The following is a 19807-nucleotide window of genomic DNA, read 5'->3' as shown; positions in this document are numbered from 1 at the left end:
ACAGAATATATCACAATTATTAAAACATATAGTACATTTTTATGAAAACAGATTACTGCTGAATATTGTTGAAAAGTTATTGAACAAATATACTATTTCTCATCAAATATTGATTATTACAATATTTTAGAATATTTTATATTTGAGGACCTACCCCATTATCATCTTCCTTCTTTTCAACATCATCACTGATGGTGAGATTGGTTGGCACAATTACTGTCCTCCATTTCCCAGAGAAATCTTAATTTAAAACTGAAAAATATATTCAGTATCATAATTTTTAATATTACTGTTGCCATGATTATTAGGATTATGTCTAAAAAAACAGCATATTTTACCTAAAATATTCATAATTGATTTCACTTGTTAAATTATGGCAGATTTGATTTTCATGCTAAGATTTCACCACATTCATTTGAGTTTACCGTTTACAACACGTATATCCTTGTTTAGCACAACTAGTCAACCTTGTGATGTGAGCGTTTCATCAACCTAGCATAGTTAGTTTTAGAGATCTGACCATAAACATGAGAGGAGACTGAACAGTTTTCTGGCTCTGCAGACACACCCATATTTGGCGCCTTATAGCCCCACACCAATTGGTGGATTGGTGCCGTAGCGCAAACCGTGACGAGCTTGATGTCTTATGATTGTTTGGGTGAAATACTTCTAAGAGTTTGTGAAAAGACACACCAACATCATTTATGATGTGAGTGGATGTGTCTACCATAAATTTGGACATTGGATCTATAAAGGGTTAACAAGCTAAGGAGCAATTGATGGATCTGGATTGTTGCATTTTATAGTTAATTAGTTAGTGCTTATTTTATGGTTGGTTTTGGTAAAGAAAGTGATAACATGCATTACTAGTCCTGCTAGGATGATGGGACGTTCAGATTCAAATACATTTTTCTATGAGAGATCTGTCCAAGCAGATGACACAGAATATTATAATAAAACAAATGAGCTGTTACTGGCCATGCCCATCCCCGATAGGCTCAGAGGGGCTCAGAGTAGAGTTGCTGCTCCTCCAAGTCCAGCGCGGAAGCCCCCTAGGCATCTTTAGGTGAAAGGGTAGTTCTATGATCATTTTCCTTACACATATGGGAATGTTTCAAATGGCTCATAGAAACATATGATAGAAACATAATGAAATGAAACCAAATCAGAAAATGAGTGGATGGTTTCTACCTGTGTTTGGAGGGTTTATCGAGGCAGATACCCTGAAGGCAACATAAAGATGCAAATTGTGCGAGTTGCACCATGTGTCCTCTTTGACGTTTTTTTTTTTCCTTAATTCCTTTCTAACTTAAAAAGTACTTGTGTGGATGCATTATTAGGAAGGTTCCAGCATAAGCAGAGATTTGTAGAAAACAGCGAGACCGCCTGCAGACATACGATGACTATTAAGTTGATGCATACATAAAACAATCATGTAGACTCTTTCCAAAACAGCATCTGACCTTTTAAATTACTGGCCAAGAGCATTCATGAAAGTAAAATCGCCACAATCCAACACAAATCACAAGCCTTTTGTAGTAGAATGTTCAGTTCAAGTTGCATTTAGATCATTCTGGGACTTTAGACCTGTACATAGTTTTAAAAGCAAACATTCCATCTATCACAAAGAGTTTTGTGCCAGAAATACTGAGATTTATTAAACATTCTTCAAGGTAAAAAAATAAAAAATAAAAACAGTAAATAAATATTTTTCAATTACTGTGAAAATAGGAAGGTTTTCAGAAACAATGTTATAGCAGTCTTGTTTTGTGCATGTCCTCTTACTCTTAGCCTTGAAACAAAAACACAAGTTTTTGTTTTACTTTCCGACAAAAATTAAATAAAAACAATTTTCACATTCATTTTCTTCTTTTTTTTAACACAATTTAGTAAAAATGTGTTCTTTCACCTGACATGTTTCAGCGAGGATCTCTAGCCATCATCAGAGATCGCCGATGTTGGTGACATCACTACCCATTTTTCACATCTTAATCCTCTCCCCAATAAATGATGTGTGCTGAAATGGACAATAAAATAAAGCCAACAGTGAACTTCAGTGTGTAACAAACACTTGGGGAGCTATAGAGAACATTTGTTCCTTTGTTTATATTTTAAAAAGTGAAAGTGTTCAGTGCTCTTAGTGCATGTGTCTGCTCTCCAGTGAGTTGTGGTGGATGGTAGCTTATACTGAGCCGGGATCCCCTGGAGGTTTCTTCCTGCTAAAAGGAAGTTTTCCTCTCCACTGTCGCTGCATGCTTGCTTAGTATGAGGATTGCTGTAAAGACTCTGACACTAGTCAGTGACTCGATGCAGAACTGAACGTTTGTTTTTTTAATATAATTATGTTGAATCGTGGTTGAAAAGCAATGTCCAGCTTTCATTGGTTAGATTTAATATAACTCTTATTTATTATTCCTTTGGTCAGATTCAAGTTTTTTCTGTGACCATTGTGAGTTTTTAGGGGTTTTCTTTCATTGAATGAATTGCACCAACAACTTTGTCCACGTGTGGTAAGTCTGTTTTTAGATCAAGATGGACTTTTGTTGCAGAAGTCAAAGTTCTCGGAGCATCCCGATCACCTGAACTATTTATTTAGATGACACCGGCATGCTTGAATGACCCTTTTTTTTCTGTCTTCTCCTTAGTCCTTGGCCATATGCGAACTTGGAGAAAGGCTATGACCTAGTTACAGGAGAGCAGGCCCCAGAGAGAATCTTCAGGTGAGTCCTACGCCTCAGTGCATATGAGTGCCTGACTTGTGCTGGCCATCTGTGACTGTAGACACAGCGGTTGTATTTTTGGCATGAAATCATATACGAGTTGCCTGTGTGAGACAGAGCATACAGATTAGGAGCTGACAGATGCATATACATTCAGCTGGATGGATAAGGTAAGACACCTCATGCTGGAGGGAAGTCTCACCCCTGTCTGGGTGCAAAATCGCCCTGGGACCAGTTCTGGATGGTACTCTTTCAAATGCTTTTACTGTAATTTTCATTGCACTCCTCTGTCTTGATGGGGTCATCATGTTTGACATTTTTCAAGAAATAAAAGAAGCTCAAAGGAGCACAATGACAAAAACAGTCACCCAGGTGCTCTTTCCTAGCCAGGTTCTGAAGCGACACAAGCTGGTATGATATATCCTCAGCACATTTGCGCTCACCATCCCTCCACCATGCAGGTAGGAGGAATGTTTGTTACTATAATCTCATTCTTCTTCACATTGACCTTGCAGAGGTAGCACTACATGTAGAGTTCTCTATAAGAATCTCAATAGTTTACAGCACAACACGCTTCTGTGCACTGCCTCTTAAAAAGCACTACAGTACACAGGAGATCCAGAAGCATACACACACGCAGGCAGCAGTGACACAAACACATTCAATTTTCAGAGCAAAACCATTTTTGCCTCAAACCAGCACAAAACAGTGAGTAAAGTGCCAGCAGTGAAGGGGAAGCTTGTGTTGGCCTTAAAAGTTGGAAAGTTTCTAAATCACTGCTGTAGAGGAGGAGGAGGAGGATGGAAGACTGCATGACTCTTCATCTTGACTGAGTCAGTCCTCGTGATGGGGAAAAGAGGAGGTTTGCAGTAGCAGGGGTTAGCTTCATAGTTGCAAAGCTGAAATAGTTTTTAATAGATTTAAGCAAAAGTGAGAAAATGAGCATCTTATTCAAGACAGATAGATTTTGAGAGTATTTTGTTTGGATTCTTTGATCCTTGTCAGGGTATTGCCAGCAGGGCTTTGTTCAAGCATAATGGTTTTCATTGCGGTTTGGAACTGCCGTGAAAAATTAAAGCCAAGTGTTCTAGTGATCAGTTCCTGTGCCTCCAAGATGACACATTCTTGTTACAGATGTACTCGTGTTTGGTGAGATCACATTTCCTTTAACCCTCCCACTGTCCTAATGGGTGTGACCCCGCGAGTAAAGTTGACCATTGAGCAGGATTGATGGTTTATCCCTTGGGTCCATGTGGCAGGAGTGAGCACCACCTCACCCCTGCCACGTGGACCTCAAGGGATAAACCATCAACCCTGCTCAATGGTCAACTTTCCTCGTGGGGTCACCCATAAAGACAGTGGGAGGGTTAAAGGCTGGTAGGGTGCTTGAACCAATCTTTGGGGCCTCATATTCAAGCAGCGTATCCTATCCACAACATGCTCAAAAATCTCTTTCACTGCTTGTAAATTGTTTTGTCATTATTGCAAAGTGACAAGTCACAGCCCCCTGCATGGTCCCAACAGGCAAGTGTTCATATCAGACTCTAGCGCCCCCCCCCCCCCCCCCCACCCCCCCACCCCCACCCCCTCTCTAATGTAGTTCTAAACATTGTATTTGCTACCACAAATTCTCTACATAGAAACTCACTGACATTAGCTGAATTACAACATCTGCATTATGGTATGGATTTTTAAACCTTCTTGCTTAAAAAACTGTATTTATTATTCTATTAGTGGAGATGCATGGCACTATATTTGTTGTATTCTGTTAAATGTGAATCAGCTTTTGTAACATGATTTTTGTAAATATTCAGAAAGTTGTGAATTATGTACCAAAGGATGGAGGTATGAAACTGTTTTATATCTTCTTTTAGTATTTTATTGTTCAGAATGTCTAATATAATCAGGACTTTACAGGTGAAACTCAACAAAAGAAGAATTGGATGCAAAGGTCCATTTATTTCAGTCATTCGTCTTAAAATGAGACAGTTTAAAGCCTCAGGAACCCTTTGCAGGTGTTTTGGATCCATTAGCTGATTAGAGTGTGACACTTTGAGTCCAGAATATTGAACCTTTTCACAATATTCTAATTGTCTGAGATTTTGAATTTGGGGTTTTCATCAGCTGTAAGACATAATCATCACAGAGGCTTGAAACATACCTTTATGGCTTTATGTAATGAGTCCATCTCATATATTAAATGTTTCTGAGTTTCTTTCGTGGTGTAGAGTAAAACTACTCTGGTATTTTATGGCACCCAGATAAAACAATGTGTGTGTGCTTGAACTGCCAGGACAGGATGGGATAAAATAAATAAAAATAAAATAATATGTACACCAAGAAAAAAGCTACATCCTGAAAATGACTTTAGTTGTTGTGATAGGTCTGGTTAATTAGCAGTTAAGTTATATATTAATTTATATATTATGATAGCTTTTTTAGATGCTTTATGTATTAAATGTGATCCTAATATTTTATTAATTATATATATTATTATTATTTTTCAGAATATATTATAAATATTTTTTACAATGTTATTTTGCATTTAATTGCAGAGCTTTTATGTTTCTGACCAAAAAAATAAAAAAAGAGGTTGCAAAACAAAAAAGAAAAATCCAAGTAGTACAAATCCTGATGTGATCATCCATCCATCCTCTTCTGCTTATGTGGAGTCGAGCCGTGGAGGCAGCAGTCTAAGCAGGAGACTTCCCTCTTCCCAGCCACTTGGGCCAGTTCTTGTGGGGTAATCCATAAGTGTTCCTTGCCTAGCTGAGAAACATAGCCCTTCCAGAGTGTCCTAGAGCTTCCCATGGGTCCCCTCCCTGTGGGACGTGCCTGGAAAACCTCATCAAGGAGGCATCTAGGACGGCTCCATGAGAATGCCTTGGGGTTCCCCTGGACGAGCTGGCCCAAGTGACTGGGGAGAGGGAAGTCTGGGCCTCCCTGCTTAGGCTGCTGCCTCCACGGCCCGACTTCACATAAGCAGAAGAGGATGGATGGATGGATGGATGGATGGATGATCACATCAGGATTTGTACTACTTGGATTTTTCTTTTTTTTGTTTTGCAATCTACAGGACGGTCTGCAAGTCATATTTGGGAATTACTGCAGTCACTATGTCATATTCTTTTTATATTTCAATTTTTTGGACCACCATCATGATTCATCTATCATCTATCATCTATTATCTATCTATCTATCTATCTATCTATCTATCTATCTATCTATCTATCTATCTATCTATCTATCTATCTATCTATCTATCTATCTATCTATCTATCTATCTATCTATCTATCTATCTATCTATCTATCTATCTCTCTATCTCTCTATCTCTCTATCTATCTATCTATCTATCTATCTATCTATCTATCTATCTATCTATCATTTGAGATGTCTGTGTCTATTTTTTCTCACTCGCTCATTGTTCATTAGCTCCCATGTCAATGGAAAAACCACAGTCTGTTAAAAAACAGTGCACTTGGTTGTAATGTTTCCCCAACAGCCTTCTCACACACCCTCATCACTATGTGCAGACACGCAGCAGTGTGTCTGCATCATATGTATGTGTAGTGTGTGCTAGTCAACATATGATGATTTCATTAGAGTCCAGTTGACATATATGCTTTGTTGTTATGCCAACAAACAGGTCATTCTACAGTCTGGGCCAAGGGTTGTGGCTTCCAGTCAGCAAGAGCTTTGTGGTGCCACCGGTAGAGCTGTCAATCAACCCCATTGCCAGCTGCAAGACAGACGTGCTGGTCATCGAAGATCCAGGAGAGGTCAGGTGAGTCTGACGAATCTGTCAATTTAAGTCTTTTGATTTCTCTATTATCGGTTTAAAAAATGTTCACGGAAATCTTACTGTTACCGAAAGCTGAAGTGACACTCTTATTCTCATTAAAGCACTAACTATGTTTATCTTCAGATGACGTGTATGCTGTTTCCATGGTTACAGCATCAATGTATGTCTCATAACTGACATTAGAGCAGAATTGCATTGGCCGCAGGAGCCAGTAACAACTATAACTAACATGTTGGACGTCAGCACACACATTACAGGTACTCTGAAGGTTCTGAAGAGTAATACAAATAAATCTTGAACACCAATAAAATGTTTATAATTCTTGCTCACTTTTTGGTGAGGAAACAAAGAATCAGGCTTTATCCAATCAGACAGACAAAATAATAAAAACTATTTAGCCGATGGATTTTAATGTTACAGGGAGCCAAGACCTCATTAGCACCATGACTTTAGTTGGAAATCCTGTCAGCATCGGCCCCACATGTGTGTAAGTGAGCTTCAATCTGTCAAAAAGCCCAAATGAGCCTGAAAAAAGAGGTTTCATTTATGAACCACATGTTCTTCATAAAAGCATCACCCTTTCACACACACTGAAAACCAGACGTGGTAATACTGTGTAATATTCTCCTGTGAGCCACTGCAGTGCTTAGTTTCATAGCCAGTGACTTTCAGTAGCCTTAACAAACATAATCAGACCAAGGAGTTTGATTATTTTGTAAATTCTACAGAATATTGGATTTAGACTTTGAATTTTTTCTATTCTACTTTTACTTAGAATGCAAATGCTACTTTTCCCATGCTAAATCATAAAAAGTCTTTGGAAAAAGCAAAAAATTAACTGGAATTAACTTGGAAATAAAGGTATATTGGTAATGTTGTGTCGAGTGACAAATATCTAATTCAAAACATCTTTACAAAAACGTAATACTAAATGTAAGTGTGGTGTAATAACATAAGAGGATTATTCGTTCCCCACCATGCTGGATAAACTAACTCTTATCTCCCCCCTTTTATCTTTCCCTCCACTTTATATTTCTCTCACTCAAATTTTTCCTCTTTACACCAACACACACACACACACACACACACACACACACACACACACACACACACACACACACACACACACTATATATATATATATATATATATATATATATATATATATGTATGTATATATAGTTTATATATCTATTTATTTCTCACATTTGCCCTTGAAGGGTGGACATTTTTAAATAAAAAGCAATTATGATTTTAATGCAGTTTTAGGGATTGAAAAGGTGCATATTTACACTGGAAAACAGATGAGAAACATAAAAAACATCATCCACTGTCAGGTTATTTTAAAGGTCAACTTTACTCATGTTTTAATACATTTGCAGTCGTCTCTAGTGGGAATGACTGTCTTGAGTCATTCTGATATGCCTGTTTGAGGATTGAGAATTTAGGAGAAAGTAACTTCAGACGACAGAATTTGGATGTATTCCTGAATTTTGGACATCTGGCCTCTGATTGGCTAACAGCAAAGCAACTCTACCACTGACTCTGTTTGCTTTGCAACATCCATCCATCCATTTTCAGCCACTTATCTGGGACCGGGCAGTAACCTAAACAGCCACTTGGGCCAGCACCTCTGGGGGAATCTTTCTTTTTCCTCCGGGGGAATCCTAAGGTGTTCCCTGGCCAGGAGAGAGACATATGGGCCATTCCCATCTGTACCGGGTCGGCCCGGGCCGGGTAGCGTAGGCTGTTTACATATCTGGGTGACCTGGTATTTTTCCGGGCCAACCAAGGCTCATTCTCAGACCTCTTTTCGAGGGGGTCTGCTTCAGGCCGACCAGGGCCAACACACCCACTGCTGACAGCAAATTCACACCTTCCATTAGAGCAAGCCTCTGATTGGTGGGTAGAATCAGCCCACATGTGCTTAAGGCAAGGATGTGTGGAATCAACCGGGCCAGGCTGGGGCCAACTGGGGCTACCAGGCCTGGGCCGACACGGTACAGATGGGAATGGCCCAATAGTCCCTCCAAAGTGTCCTGGGTCTTCCTTTAGGTCTTCTCCCAGTTGGACGTGCCTGGAAAACCTCACCAGGGAGGCGTCCAGGAGGCATCCTAACTAGATGCACGAGCCACCTCAAGTGGCTGCTCTCCATGTCTAGGAGCAGCGGGTGTTCTCCGAGCTCCTCCCAGATGACCGAGCGTCTCACCCTATGCCTAAAGGAGAGCCCAGCCACCCTGTGAAGAAAACTCATTTTGGCTGCTTGCATCCATGATATTGTTCTTTCAGTCACTACCCAAAGCTCGTGGCCATAGGTGAGGGTAGGAACATAGAGTGACTGGTAAATCGAGAGCTTTGCCTTCCAGCTCAGCTCTCTCTTCACCATAAATCATCAGTACAGCGCCCGCATCGCTGCAGATGCAGCACCGATCCGCTTATTGATCTCACACTCCATCTTTCCCACTCTTGTGAACAAGACCCCGAGATACTTAAACTCCTCCCCTTGGGGCAGGGCCTTGTCCCTGACCCAGAGAAGGCATTCTATCCTTTTCGGAATCAAGAACATGGTCTCGGATTTAGAGAAGCTGATTCTCATTCGACTGCGAACTGCACCAATGAGAGCTGGAGATCATGTTCTGATGAAGCCAACAGGATCACGTCATCTGCATAAAGCAGACTCAATCCTCAGGCCATTAAAATGTATCCCCTCAACACCTTGGCTGCACCTAGAAATCCTGTGCTGTGTGGTGGAGTAAGCAGAGGATTAGGGTCACAGATTCATTAATCAGACACCCACCAGAATCTCAAGTTTTCCACTTGTCTGTACTTGGTTAAAAAGATCACACATGGTGCAACCCATAATCTATCATGGGTCCCAGATGTAAGCCAAGCTACCATCTTTCCTTTAGTTAGGATTATCTGATGTAAATCCCTAGCAAAACTATCCAATAACTAATGAAACAACATAGCTTAAAACACTATCTCAATATGTTAACCAGAAAACGATAAACCTAAACAAAACCCAGAAAACTAAACAAAGTGAAGTAATGTACTGTGGGCCATCATTTAAACAGCAAACATTTGACAAACATTAAAATTTCCCCATCAAAGAGCAGCTTTTCAGACATGTTTGGCCACACCCTGCCAGGTCAGCTCAGGGACTACACACCAACGCTCCACATCAGCAGCAGATATGTCCACAACATATATCACTGTAAGAGTTTGTCTCACAACTGCCTCTCTGGGATGTGGAGTTATTTTTGACTAACTGAAAACAAACACTTCAGTGCAATTACTTCCTTTAGACTGCTGATAGACCCACACACTGCTGTGCTTCATGTAACGTTCTGTTCAATATAAAGTTTAATTACAATAACCCAGTGAGACAAAGCCTGGATTTTATATTGTGAACAGTTTAAACGTGTTTTAAAAGGAGACACGGTACACATAAAAAATGGCACCTGCTCAGGCCTGGTAGGCTCACCCACAACGCTGCGGCTGCTGTGGCTCCCCATGTTTCTTTTATTGTGGGAAATGGGTAATAAAGCTCTTTGATTGGAAAAGGTTGCCAACCCCTGATCTACTCCAAAGACAAAGAATCCTTGCAAACAGAACATGTGCAGAGAGCACCTTTTGAAAGGTTCATCCCGATACGCGTTCACATGACCTGATATTCGGTTTAGAAAAGGGTTACCCCAGGAGTAATAACCTGGTCTTTACAAATCAGGTAATGTGCATAACCAGGTTTTTGCCAGTGTTTACATGGCCTTGTGGAACCGGTTTATTTCAAATAACTGGCTTTTGAACAGCTTATTGGCTGCATGTAAAGTGGTGTGAAAAACTGTTTGCCCCCTTCCTGATTTATTATTCTTTTGCATGTTTTTCACACAAAATGTTTCTGATCATCAAACACATTTAAACATTAGTCAAAGAAAACACAAGTAAACACAAAATGCAGTTTTGAAATGATGTTTTTTATTATTTAGGGAGAGAACAAAATCCAAACATACATGGCCCTGTGTGAAAAAGTAATTGCCCCCCTTGTTAAATAATAACCCAACTGTGGTGTTTCACACCTGAGTTCAATTTCTGTAGCCACCCCCAAGCCTGATTACTGCCACACCTGTTTCAATCAAGAAATCACTTAAATATGAGCTGCCTGACACAGAGAAGTAGACCAAAAGCACCTCAAAAGCTACACATCATGCCAAGATCCAAAGAAATTCAAGAACAAATGAGAACAAAAGTAACTGAGATCTATCAGTCTGGTAAAGGTTATAAAGCCATTTCTAAAGCTTTGGGACTCCAGCAAACCACAGTGAGAGCCATTATCCACAATGGCAACAACATGGAACAGTGGTGAACCTTCCCAGGAGTGGGCGGCTGACCAAAATCACCCCAAGAGCGCAGAGACAACAAATCCGAGAGGTCACAAAAGACCCCAGGGCAACTTCTAAAGAACTGCAGGCCTCACTTGCCTCAATTAAGGTCAGTGTTCACAACTCCACCATAAGAACGAGACTGGGCAAAAATGGCCTGCATGGCAGATTTCCAAGACACAATCCACTTTTAAGCAAAAAGAACATTAGGGCTCATCTCAGTTTTGCTAAGAAACATCTCAATGATTGCCAAGACTTTTAGCGAAATACCTTGTGGACTGATGAGACAAAAGTTGAACTGTTTGGAAGGCAAATGTCCCGTTACATCAGATGTAGAAGTAACACAGCATTTCAGACAAAGAACATCATACCAACAGTAAAACATGGTGGTGGTAGTGTGATGGTCTGGGGTTGTTTTGCTGCTTCAGGAACTGGAAGGCTTGCTGTGATAAATGGAACCATGAATTCTACTGTCTGCCAAAACATCCTGAAGGAGAATGTCCGGCCATCTGTTTGTCAACTAAATCTGAAGCGATCGTGGGTTCTGCAGCAGGACAATGACCCAAAACACACCAGCAAATCCACCTCTGAATGGCTGAAGAACAACAAAATGAAGACTTTGGAGTGGCCTAGTCAAAGTCCTGACCTGAATCCTATTGAGATGCTATGGCATGACCTTAAAAAGGTGGTTCATGCTAGAAAACCCTCAAATAATGCTGAATTACAACAATTCTGCAAAGATGAGTGGGCCAAAATTCCTCCAGAGCGCTGTAAAAGACTCGTAGCAAGTTATCGCAAACGCTTGATTGCAGTTATTGCTGCTAAGGGAGGCCCAACCAGTTATTAGGTTCAGGAGGCAATTACTTTTTCACACAGGGCCATGTAGGTTTGGATTTTGTTCTCTCCCTAAATGATAAAAAACATCATTTCAAAACTGCATTTTGTGTTTACTTGTGTTATCGTTGATTAATGGTTAAATGTGTTTGATGATCAGAAAAATGTTGTGTGACAAACATGCAAAAGAATAAGATATAAGGAAGGGAGCAAATAGTTTTTCACACCACTGTAAATGCAGTCACTGTTTTAGTCAGTCTAACTGGTTGATTGCATGTATTTTTTTTAATTATTTTCTCTGCCTGGTGATTCCTTTTCTCTCTGCCCCTCACAAGCTTCACTTGACATCCACAGTAGCTGAACTTAGTAACATGTGAAGGAAAAATGCTACGTGACTAAAATAATGCTTCAATGGTGATTACAGTTGACCTTTACTAATTGGGTGTGTGTTTAGCTCAGGTGGGTTTTTTTTTTTTACTGGGAAGAGGCAAACAGAGACTTTCTCTGCTGCAAAGAAGAAAAATCTGTGTAAATAATAGAGTGACTTACTTAACCATAGATGAGCTGCATTTTTGGGTGATGAATCAAAACTTGGTAGCAATACAGCCTGATACTTACAGACTGTGTACGAGGTACATTCAGAGTACTTACAGGGTAGTAATAGTTCTGTACTCTCAGGGCCGTCCCTCTTGACTAACAATAGTGTTCAGCTGCCATGTGGGTCTCTACTGTCTCTACAAATAATCCAAAAGTGAAAAAACCTATCCATCCATTTTGTGTTTGTGTTTTGTTATAGGCCTAAAACAAGCCATCTCAAAAAGTACATGTTTGTGATGTCACAAATGGGAAAATTAACATAGAAGCACCTCTCAGGTGCAAAATAAATCTGCTGCTGGTGACGCAGTGGCTTTACTCCAAGCTTCTTTAGATATCAGAGCTCCTCAGCTTATAGCAGCCTGTGTGAGAGGTATTTTGTGTAAAGAACTTTAAAAATATGTTTTGTATCGGAAACAAGTCATAATCTTCCCCCTTTAAAGCAGGATCTATGTTTTTCTCAAAATGTATTTCTCAACTGAAAATACATGAATTTAAATAAGCTGAACTAACCTGACTCAACATGCAATAAACTAAGCATGTAGCACAGCAACCTTAACTTTCTGTAATCAAATGGGACTATGTCCTTCTAATAGGTATCATATTTTCTAGTTGCAAACTTTCTCCATTGCAACATTAATCTAAACTTCTTGCAGGCTTTATAAAAATTGCCTCAGGAGCTCAGAACTCCCTGTATGCATCTGAAGTACTGTAAATAGGATTACAGCAAGCCTCTTGATTAATTAGCCCCTCTTTTTCATTTACTCCAAAGAATTGTCGCAGTCGGTGATGGTGAGCCACAAGTGAGAACACCTTGCAAAGCCGCAAATAAAATAACTGTTTTCTGTGTTTTGACATGTGTTGATGAAGCTTCATTCTGCATATTTATGATGGAAATCATGACAGATTACACTTTCTCTATTTATCTAAGTGCAGAACTTGTGTTAAAGCTCTTCATTCTCTTTATTTTTCTGTTATCAATCAAATGTGTCTCTTTTGCTTGGCAAATGAATAAAATTAAATCTTTACTGGTTTACATCACAATTCCAGTTGCTAATGAAACACCCCAGCCGATAACAACAGGTAAGCTTTTGTTTACTTTGCAGCATAGAATCGATCAGCAGTTCTATCTGACTTGACTTAATGCATATTAATCAGAAATATATGGAACGGATCCAACGGAAACAACACAAACTGTCATAAAATGTACCGATTTCATCACTAATATCAAAATGTAAATATTACGGTAATGATTAGTCCCTGTAAGTGTGTTATGTCTGCCTGGTTGTCATGAATAATGCAGTCAACTCATTACCCAGAGTTTTTTATTTTTTTATTTTTTGTGAAACAGTCCCATGGGAGATCATAGAGATTCAGGCTGATGCACTCTCAAAGTGTTTATCTGCACATTAATGTATTTAGTTATGCCAGACCTGTTGCTGAGGGACGGGCAGGAATGCACTGCAGCTGTGGCTTTTTAAAGAGACACAGCACCATTTTACTTAATGTTCAGCATGTATTCACCAGATGTGCTTAATTCATTTCAATTCAGTTTATTTATATAGCACCAAATAGCGACAAGAGTCATCTCAAGGTACTCAAAAAAGTAAAATTTCCAATATGCAGTTCAGTTAATTGAGCCAATCAGTAAAGAGTTCCCTATATAAGGAACCCAGCAACAATCATGGGTACTCATTATATTGAGCTTGAAGATTGTAGAAAAGGCTACTGTACATCTATTAAGAGTCATCATTGGTCAGTCAGTCCATCAGTAGTAATTAGGGATGTCCAGATCCAATAATCGGAAATCTTTCCCGATCACGTGGTTTCAGACTCGATCACGCTTTACTTACCGATCTGGAGTTGGATAATAAAATTACAGGAGAACTAAGGATAACCCATGCTCCTAACAGGGTAGCAGGCTCCCCTAGAAGCCCTCAACTTGCACACCCAGAGGGACATTATTTTTATGAACTCTCAGCATACCGGGATTATTTTGAGCTGAGAGGCAGAGAGCGGCAGAGCGCTGATGTTTCATGTGCTCCAAGCAGCTATGTCCTGCGCACGGCCACAGTAACATTCTCAAAGTGGCGACACCCAGAAAATATATAATTAACACACGGTCATTCATGTACGCTCATGTTCTCGCAGGTAATTTCTGTGTTGTATTCCTGACGCGCTCCGCTGCTGTGAAGCCCATCCCCTGTGCTCCGGTGGCATCATGTCGCTGGCGCGGTTGCACAGTGCACAGTCCGCTGTTTTCACAGTCAGTAGATGCCTTTGATCTGCTTAGGTAAAACATTTATCAGGAGGTGAAAAAGTAGGAACTCGGGTAGCTATTTTTTGGAGGACTGAGAGGAGATGCAAGAAGGTCTGAGACAGACGGAACAGGAAAATAAAATCCAAGAAAACAAAACAAGGTTCTAAAAATGAAAGTCGATTTATCCCACTAAACATTTTACCTTTTATAAAGCAATACATTATAAGCATGTAATATTTATATAGTTGATAGAATCTAGATCAGCTTCAAAACTCAGTCCCACACCCAGGGCTGAGGCAAAATAGGGACCTGTCAGGTATTTTAAGTTAAGGTGCTATTTGTTTTTATATTTGACTTTTTTATATTCGCAGCAAAGTCCAGAAGTGAAGTATTTATTTGTATTACTTGATTGAGCTACCTCACAGAAGTGCTCTGTTTGATAAAAGTATTGTCAAATGTTAAAATAAAGTTAATTAAATAAAAAATAAGGAACATTCTGGATCTGTTTCTTTACTTTCTTTGTACCCAACGTATCGGATCAGGACTCTGTATCAGTAGATTCTCAGAATCAAATGACTTAGACTCGAGGGCAAAAAAATAAAAATAAAAACTGATTGGGACATCATTAGTAGTCAATATTAGTGGATAATTGAGTAAAAAAAAGGGCTTTAAGCTAATGAGTTATACACATCAGACATTTTAGAGTATTTGTGAGTGTTTTTAGAGTACTGAATGTTTTGACTGCCCACATGTGTTATATGAGAGCAACGCTCTGTTTAACATCCTCTATGTTTTCCTACTTATTTTCATTTCATGCAGATTAGCTATTTTCACACATCTCCTTCACTGAGTGATTGTATGCGGAAAGTTTAATGAATTGTTTATTTCTAGGTATTATTAATGGCTACCAAATGATGTTAAATTAGCAAAAATGTTCTTCTTTTATGTGTGTGAGTGCATTAGCAAAATAAATTGTAAAATCAGTGGACAGATTTTTCTGAAACTCAGAATTTAGCAAAGTACAAATTTAATCAGTAGCTCACAAAACAATTTTCAGAATTTTACACAAAGCTGGGTTTTATTGAACACTTACTTAACTCCATAACATAAAATTAACGTTAATAATAATAAGACAATTGTTTATATAGTGCTTCTGAAGATAAAAATCACGAGGTGCTTAAATGTAACTTAAATCACAAAATCTTCAGTTTTACTAAAATTGGTTGAAGCTAAAATGAATGCACCCCACAGCAAAAACTACATAAGGTATTTTGTATGACCACCGTGATTTTCAAGGACAGCACCAAGTCTTCTAATGAACACGTTGGTGACACATTGCAACATCTATCTTTATCCATTCTTCAAGAATAATCTCTTTTGGAGAGTGGATGCTGGATGGAGAGTGATGCTCAACTTGCTGCTTCAGAATTCCCCACAGGGGCACATACTTGGTCATTCAATCTCCTTCACCCTGTTGTTCTTCAGAAATGCAACAGTAGCTTCAGATGTGTGTTTTGGATCATTGTTGTGTTGGGAAAGTGCTCAATGACCAAGTGCACGGTTGGTAGCATCTTCTCCTTCAGTATAGAGCAGTACATTGTTGAGTTCATGATACCATAAATGAACTGCAGCTTTCCAACACTAGCAGCACTCATGTAGCCCCACATTAGGACACTGCCACCACCGTGTTTCACTGTAGGCACCATGCATTTTTCTTTGAAATCCTCACCTTTACAGTGCCATACAGTTTTGAGACCATTAGTTCCAAAAACTGATATTTTGTCTCATCACTCCAGAGTATAGAGTCCCAGTAGTTTTTATCTCTTTCAGCATGTGCCCTAGCAAATCCTAGGTTTGCTTTTTTTGTGCATGGTCTTCCTTCATGGACGATACCCATGCACGCCATTCCCCTGCAATGTGCACCGTATGGTGATGATGGTACTGTTGCACCTGTTGTCCTTTTCTTGGCTAGTTGCTGCTGTGGATGCTTTTCCTGGCTTCTATGTTGATTTCACAAGTGCCCAGGGAAGGCAACGGTCCAGGAGGGTACGATCTGGTTTGAAGTCAGTCTTGTCCTCCCGTTAAAGGAATAATCTTGTTCCAGCCGTTTCCATACCACTTCCACTGCTTCAACTGTGGGTATACTTGTGAAAAGTGAAGTGACATAAGAAAGACTATTGTTTCACCTGGAGCCAGTATCTCTAATTTTCTTTGGATTTTGTTAGGAAAAGTTAGGTTATTTTTCGCCAGTTATTTGTCATTTCACATATTTTCTATTTTTATTGAAGTTGGATTAAAAGTGGTTACAATGTTTCAATTTGATGTTTTTTAGACTAGACTATAATACACATTAAGGTGTTTAACGTCAAATCAAACGTAAAAAAGTTGCAAATACAAACAAAATGTTTCAGTTCCTGAGCATTTTAGAAGGTCAACTTCATTAGATATGTTAAGTTCTAGCTTAAAAACTGACAACTTAGCTGCATTTAGAGCACTAGAAGCGTTTTTTTTTACTTAGCAAAATGCCATGCTGACAGGAAGTTTCTAAAGCCGCTAAACCGCAAATCATCTCATGTTTGTTTAAGCAGATTTAGGACAGCTTGGATAAAAAAAGCCAATGCCACATTTGACCACAGGTAACTTTTTTTTTCTTATTTTGGCTTTTTCTTGCTGCAACTTATTCTTTCTTAATTTTCCAAGCAAATAGTTAACCCTATGATGCATAATGGTCACTACAGTGGACAGGTACTCAAAATTGTTATTTATTTTTGCTACTAAGCACAGCTGTTGAAGACATTATTACATTTGAGCCCCTCAATTTGGACTTCAGTAAGTCAAGCCAACATATTTCATGTTCAGAACGCACACTGTCCACTGAGGTGGACATGTAATAAAGTATTTGTAAAGAATTAAATGTTACAAAATGTATTTGTTGAAATTTGTTTCATTCACAACTAAAGATGAATGAAAAAAGTGTTAAAAAATCATGGTTGATGATTTCATAATTCATGCATCAACGGGTTAAGACAGAACAAAAAATACAAAAAATTTGTATTGATGTACTTGGTCACTGGAATAAAAAATAACAAGTGAAAATACCATTTGTAATGGAATGAAACCTATTTTGAATAGAATAAAGCACCTGTCTGATTTCACACTGACTGCATTTCCTTGAAACATCAATGTCACATAGAATACAAAATGAGCCTACAAATGCTTTTCACATTTATTCAGCAAAATGGTAGTTACCAGCAGGTTCTAAAGTATAATTATAAAACCATCCAGCTATAAGTTAGAGTTTAGTCCCATCCATATCGTTTATGCTACCTTTGGGTGTTTACTTTTGTAGTCCCTGTGTCATGACTGAGGGAAGTTTCCTGACCCAAGACATGCAGAATTCACACTAGGAGACGTAGGTAGGAAAAAATAAATGTTTTATTTTAAGGAGAACTAAAGGTGCACTGCCAGACGTGGCGGTGATGTTGAGCACAGCTCCGGGGCTGGGTCTGTTGAAACAAACACTGTCAGTGTTGGGCAGCGGGGAATAGAATTGCAGGACTAAGTTTGTAGTGGATCTTACTGTGGGGACTGAAATCCAGAGCATGGGAGGGTAGCCAGGACTGAGGTGAGCAACGTCAGCCTGAATCCAGAATCCAAGGGAGGTGAGCGGTGGGAGAGCGGGTCGGTCCGGGTAAGGAGGGAGATCAGGCTTGGAGATGAAAAACCAGGTTATTGCAGGAAAGGTTCGTGGTGAGAATTCCTGATGAAGGGAAGGCAGAGGTCATCAAAAAAAACAACAATGACGGACAAATATAAGGCAAGACTAAAGCTGTAGTTTTCTATAGTGGCAAGAGCTACCCAAGTTGAGTAATCTTCCGGCAAGGTGAATTGATCTCCAGCTCCTTATAACCACATGAAGTAGATGAGGGAAATCATCGCAGCTGGCCGCTCTCCGGAGCCGCCCACCTGCAATGACTTAAGGTGATTAGAGGAATGTGCAGACTCACCCCAGATCCTGACAGTACCCCCCCCCCCCCCCCTCAACGGACGCCCCCTGGCGGCCTAGCAGAGGAGGAGGAGGCGGAGGAAGAAGACGAGGCCCTGGAGGCCTCAAAGTCTGCGATGAGAGAAGGGTCCGTAATGAAAGACCCAGGGACCCATGACCTGTCCTCCGGGCCAAAACCCTCCCAGTCAACGAGGTATTGTCGTCCCCGTCCCCGTTGTTAAACGTACATTGGAGGGGCTAGGGACTGCAGCAATGGTGTAGGGACCAATGAAACGCGGAGAGAGCTTCTGGTTGGAGGCTCTCAGGCGTATGTCCCTGGCGGACAGCCACACCCATCGTCCAGGAACGTACTGAGGAGCAGGACGTCTGTGCCGGTCAGCAACTCTCTTGTTGCGCTCGGCCGTACGTCCCAGGGCCGCAACGGTCTGTGTCCACATACGACGGGCCCCACGGAGAAACTGTGGAACCGAAGAGGCGGCACCTACTTGGTCCGAGGGAAACAGGGGAGGTTGGAAGCCCAGTGACGTCTCAAAGGGGGATCTGCCGGTGGATGAGGAGACATGACTGTTGTGTGCATATTCCACCCAGGGAAGCTGAGCGCTCCAGCTAGAGGGGTTAGTGGCACAAACACAACGCAGGGTGGCTTCCAACTCCTGCTTCAGCCGCTCACATTGCCCATTAGACTGGGGGTGGAACCCCGACGTGAGCGAGACCTTGGCCCCCAGGGAGGCGGCGAACTCCTTCCACAAATGTGAGATGAACTGGGGACCCCGGTCCGATAGGATGTCCTGAGGGATGCCGTGAAGGCGGAACACATGTTTAATCAACAGTTGGGCAGTAACTGAGGAGGAAGGGAGTGACTTCAGGGGAACAAGGTGGCAGGCCTTGGAAAAACGATCTACAATAGACAGAATTACAGAAAAACCATGAGAAGGGGGAAGACCAGTAACAAAATCCAGGGCAATATGGGACCAAGGTCGTGAGGGGATGGGAAGAGGTTGGAGAAGACCGGCAGGTGGCTGGTTGGTACCCTTACCCCTGGCACAGACATGGCAGCCAGCTATATAGTCCTTGACGTCCCTGTAAAGGGACGGCCACCAGAACGTGTGCCGGATGAGGGCCACAGTACTTCCTACCCCGGGGTGCATAGAAAACCGCCCAGTGTGAGCCCAGTGGATGACGGGGCCTCGGACTCGGCTGGGAACAAAAA

General features: G+C 40.6%; 1 protein-coding gene across 2 annotated transcripts in view; it reads left to right on the top strand.

Moving 5' to 3' along the window:
- The window catches only part of LOC107374609 (astrotactin-2), a 548261-nt gene that overhangs the window by 296608 nt on the left and 231846 nt on the right, over positions 1 to 19807 (top strand). For both annotated transcript variants that reach the window (XM_070552342.1, XM_054744913.2), the window contains exons 9-10: positions 2646 to 2720; positions 6369 to 6506. In XM_070552342.1, coding sequence (XP_070408443.1) covers positions 2646 to 2720; positions 6369 to 6506 — 213 coding nt within the window. The remainder of the gene's footprint in view (positions 1 to 2645; positions 2721 to 6368; positions 6507 to 19807) is intronic.

The sequence above is a fragment of the Nothobranchius furzeri genome, chromosome 6, assembly GCF_043380555.1.
Source record: "Nothobranchius furzeri strain GRZ-AD chromosome 6, NfurGRZ-RIMD1, whole genome shotgun sequence".
Taxonomy (NCBI): domain Eukaryota; kingdom Metazoa; phylum Chordata; class Actinopteri; order Cyprinodontiformes; family Nothobranchiidae; genus Nothobranchius; species Nothobranchius furzeri.
Note: the sequence above shows the minus strand (reverse complement) of the source record. Positions and strands in the feature narration are given on the sequence as shown.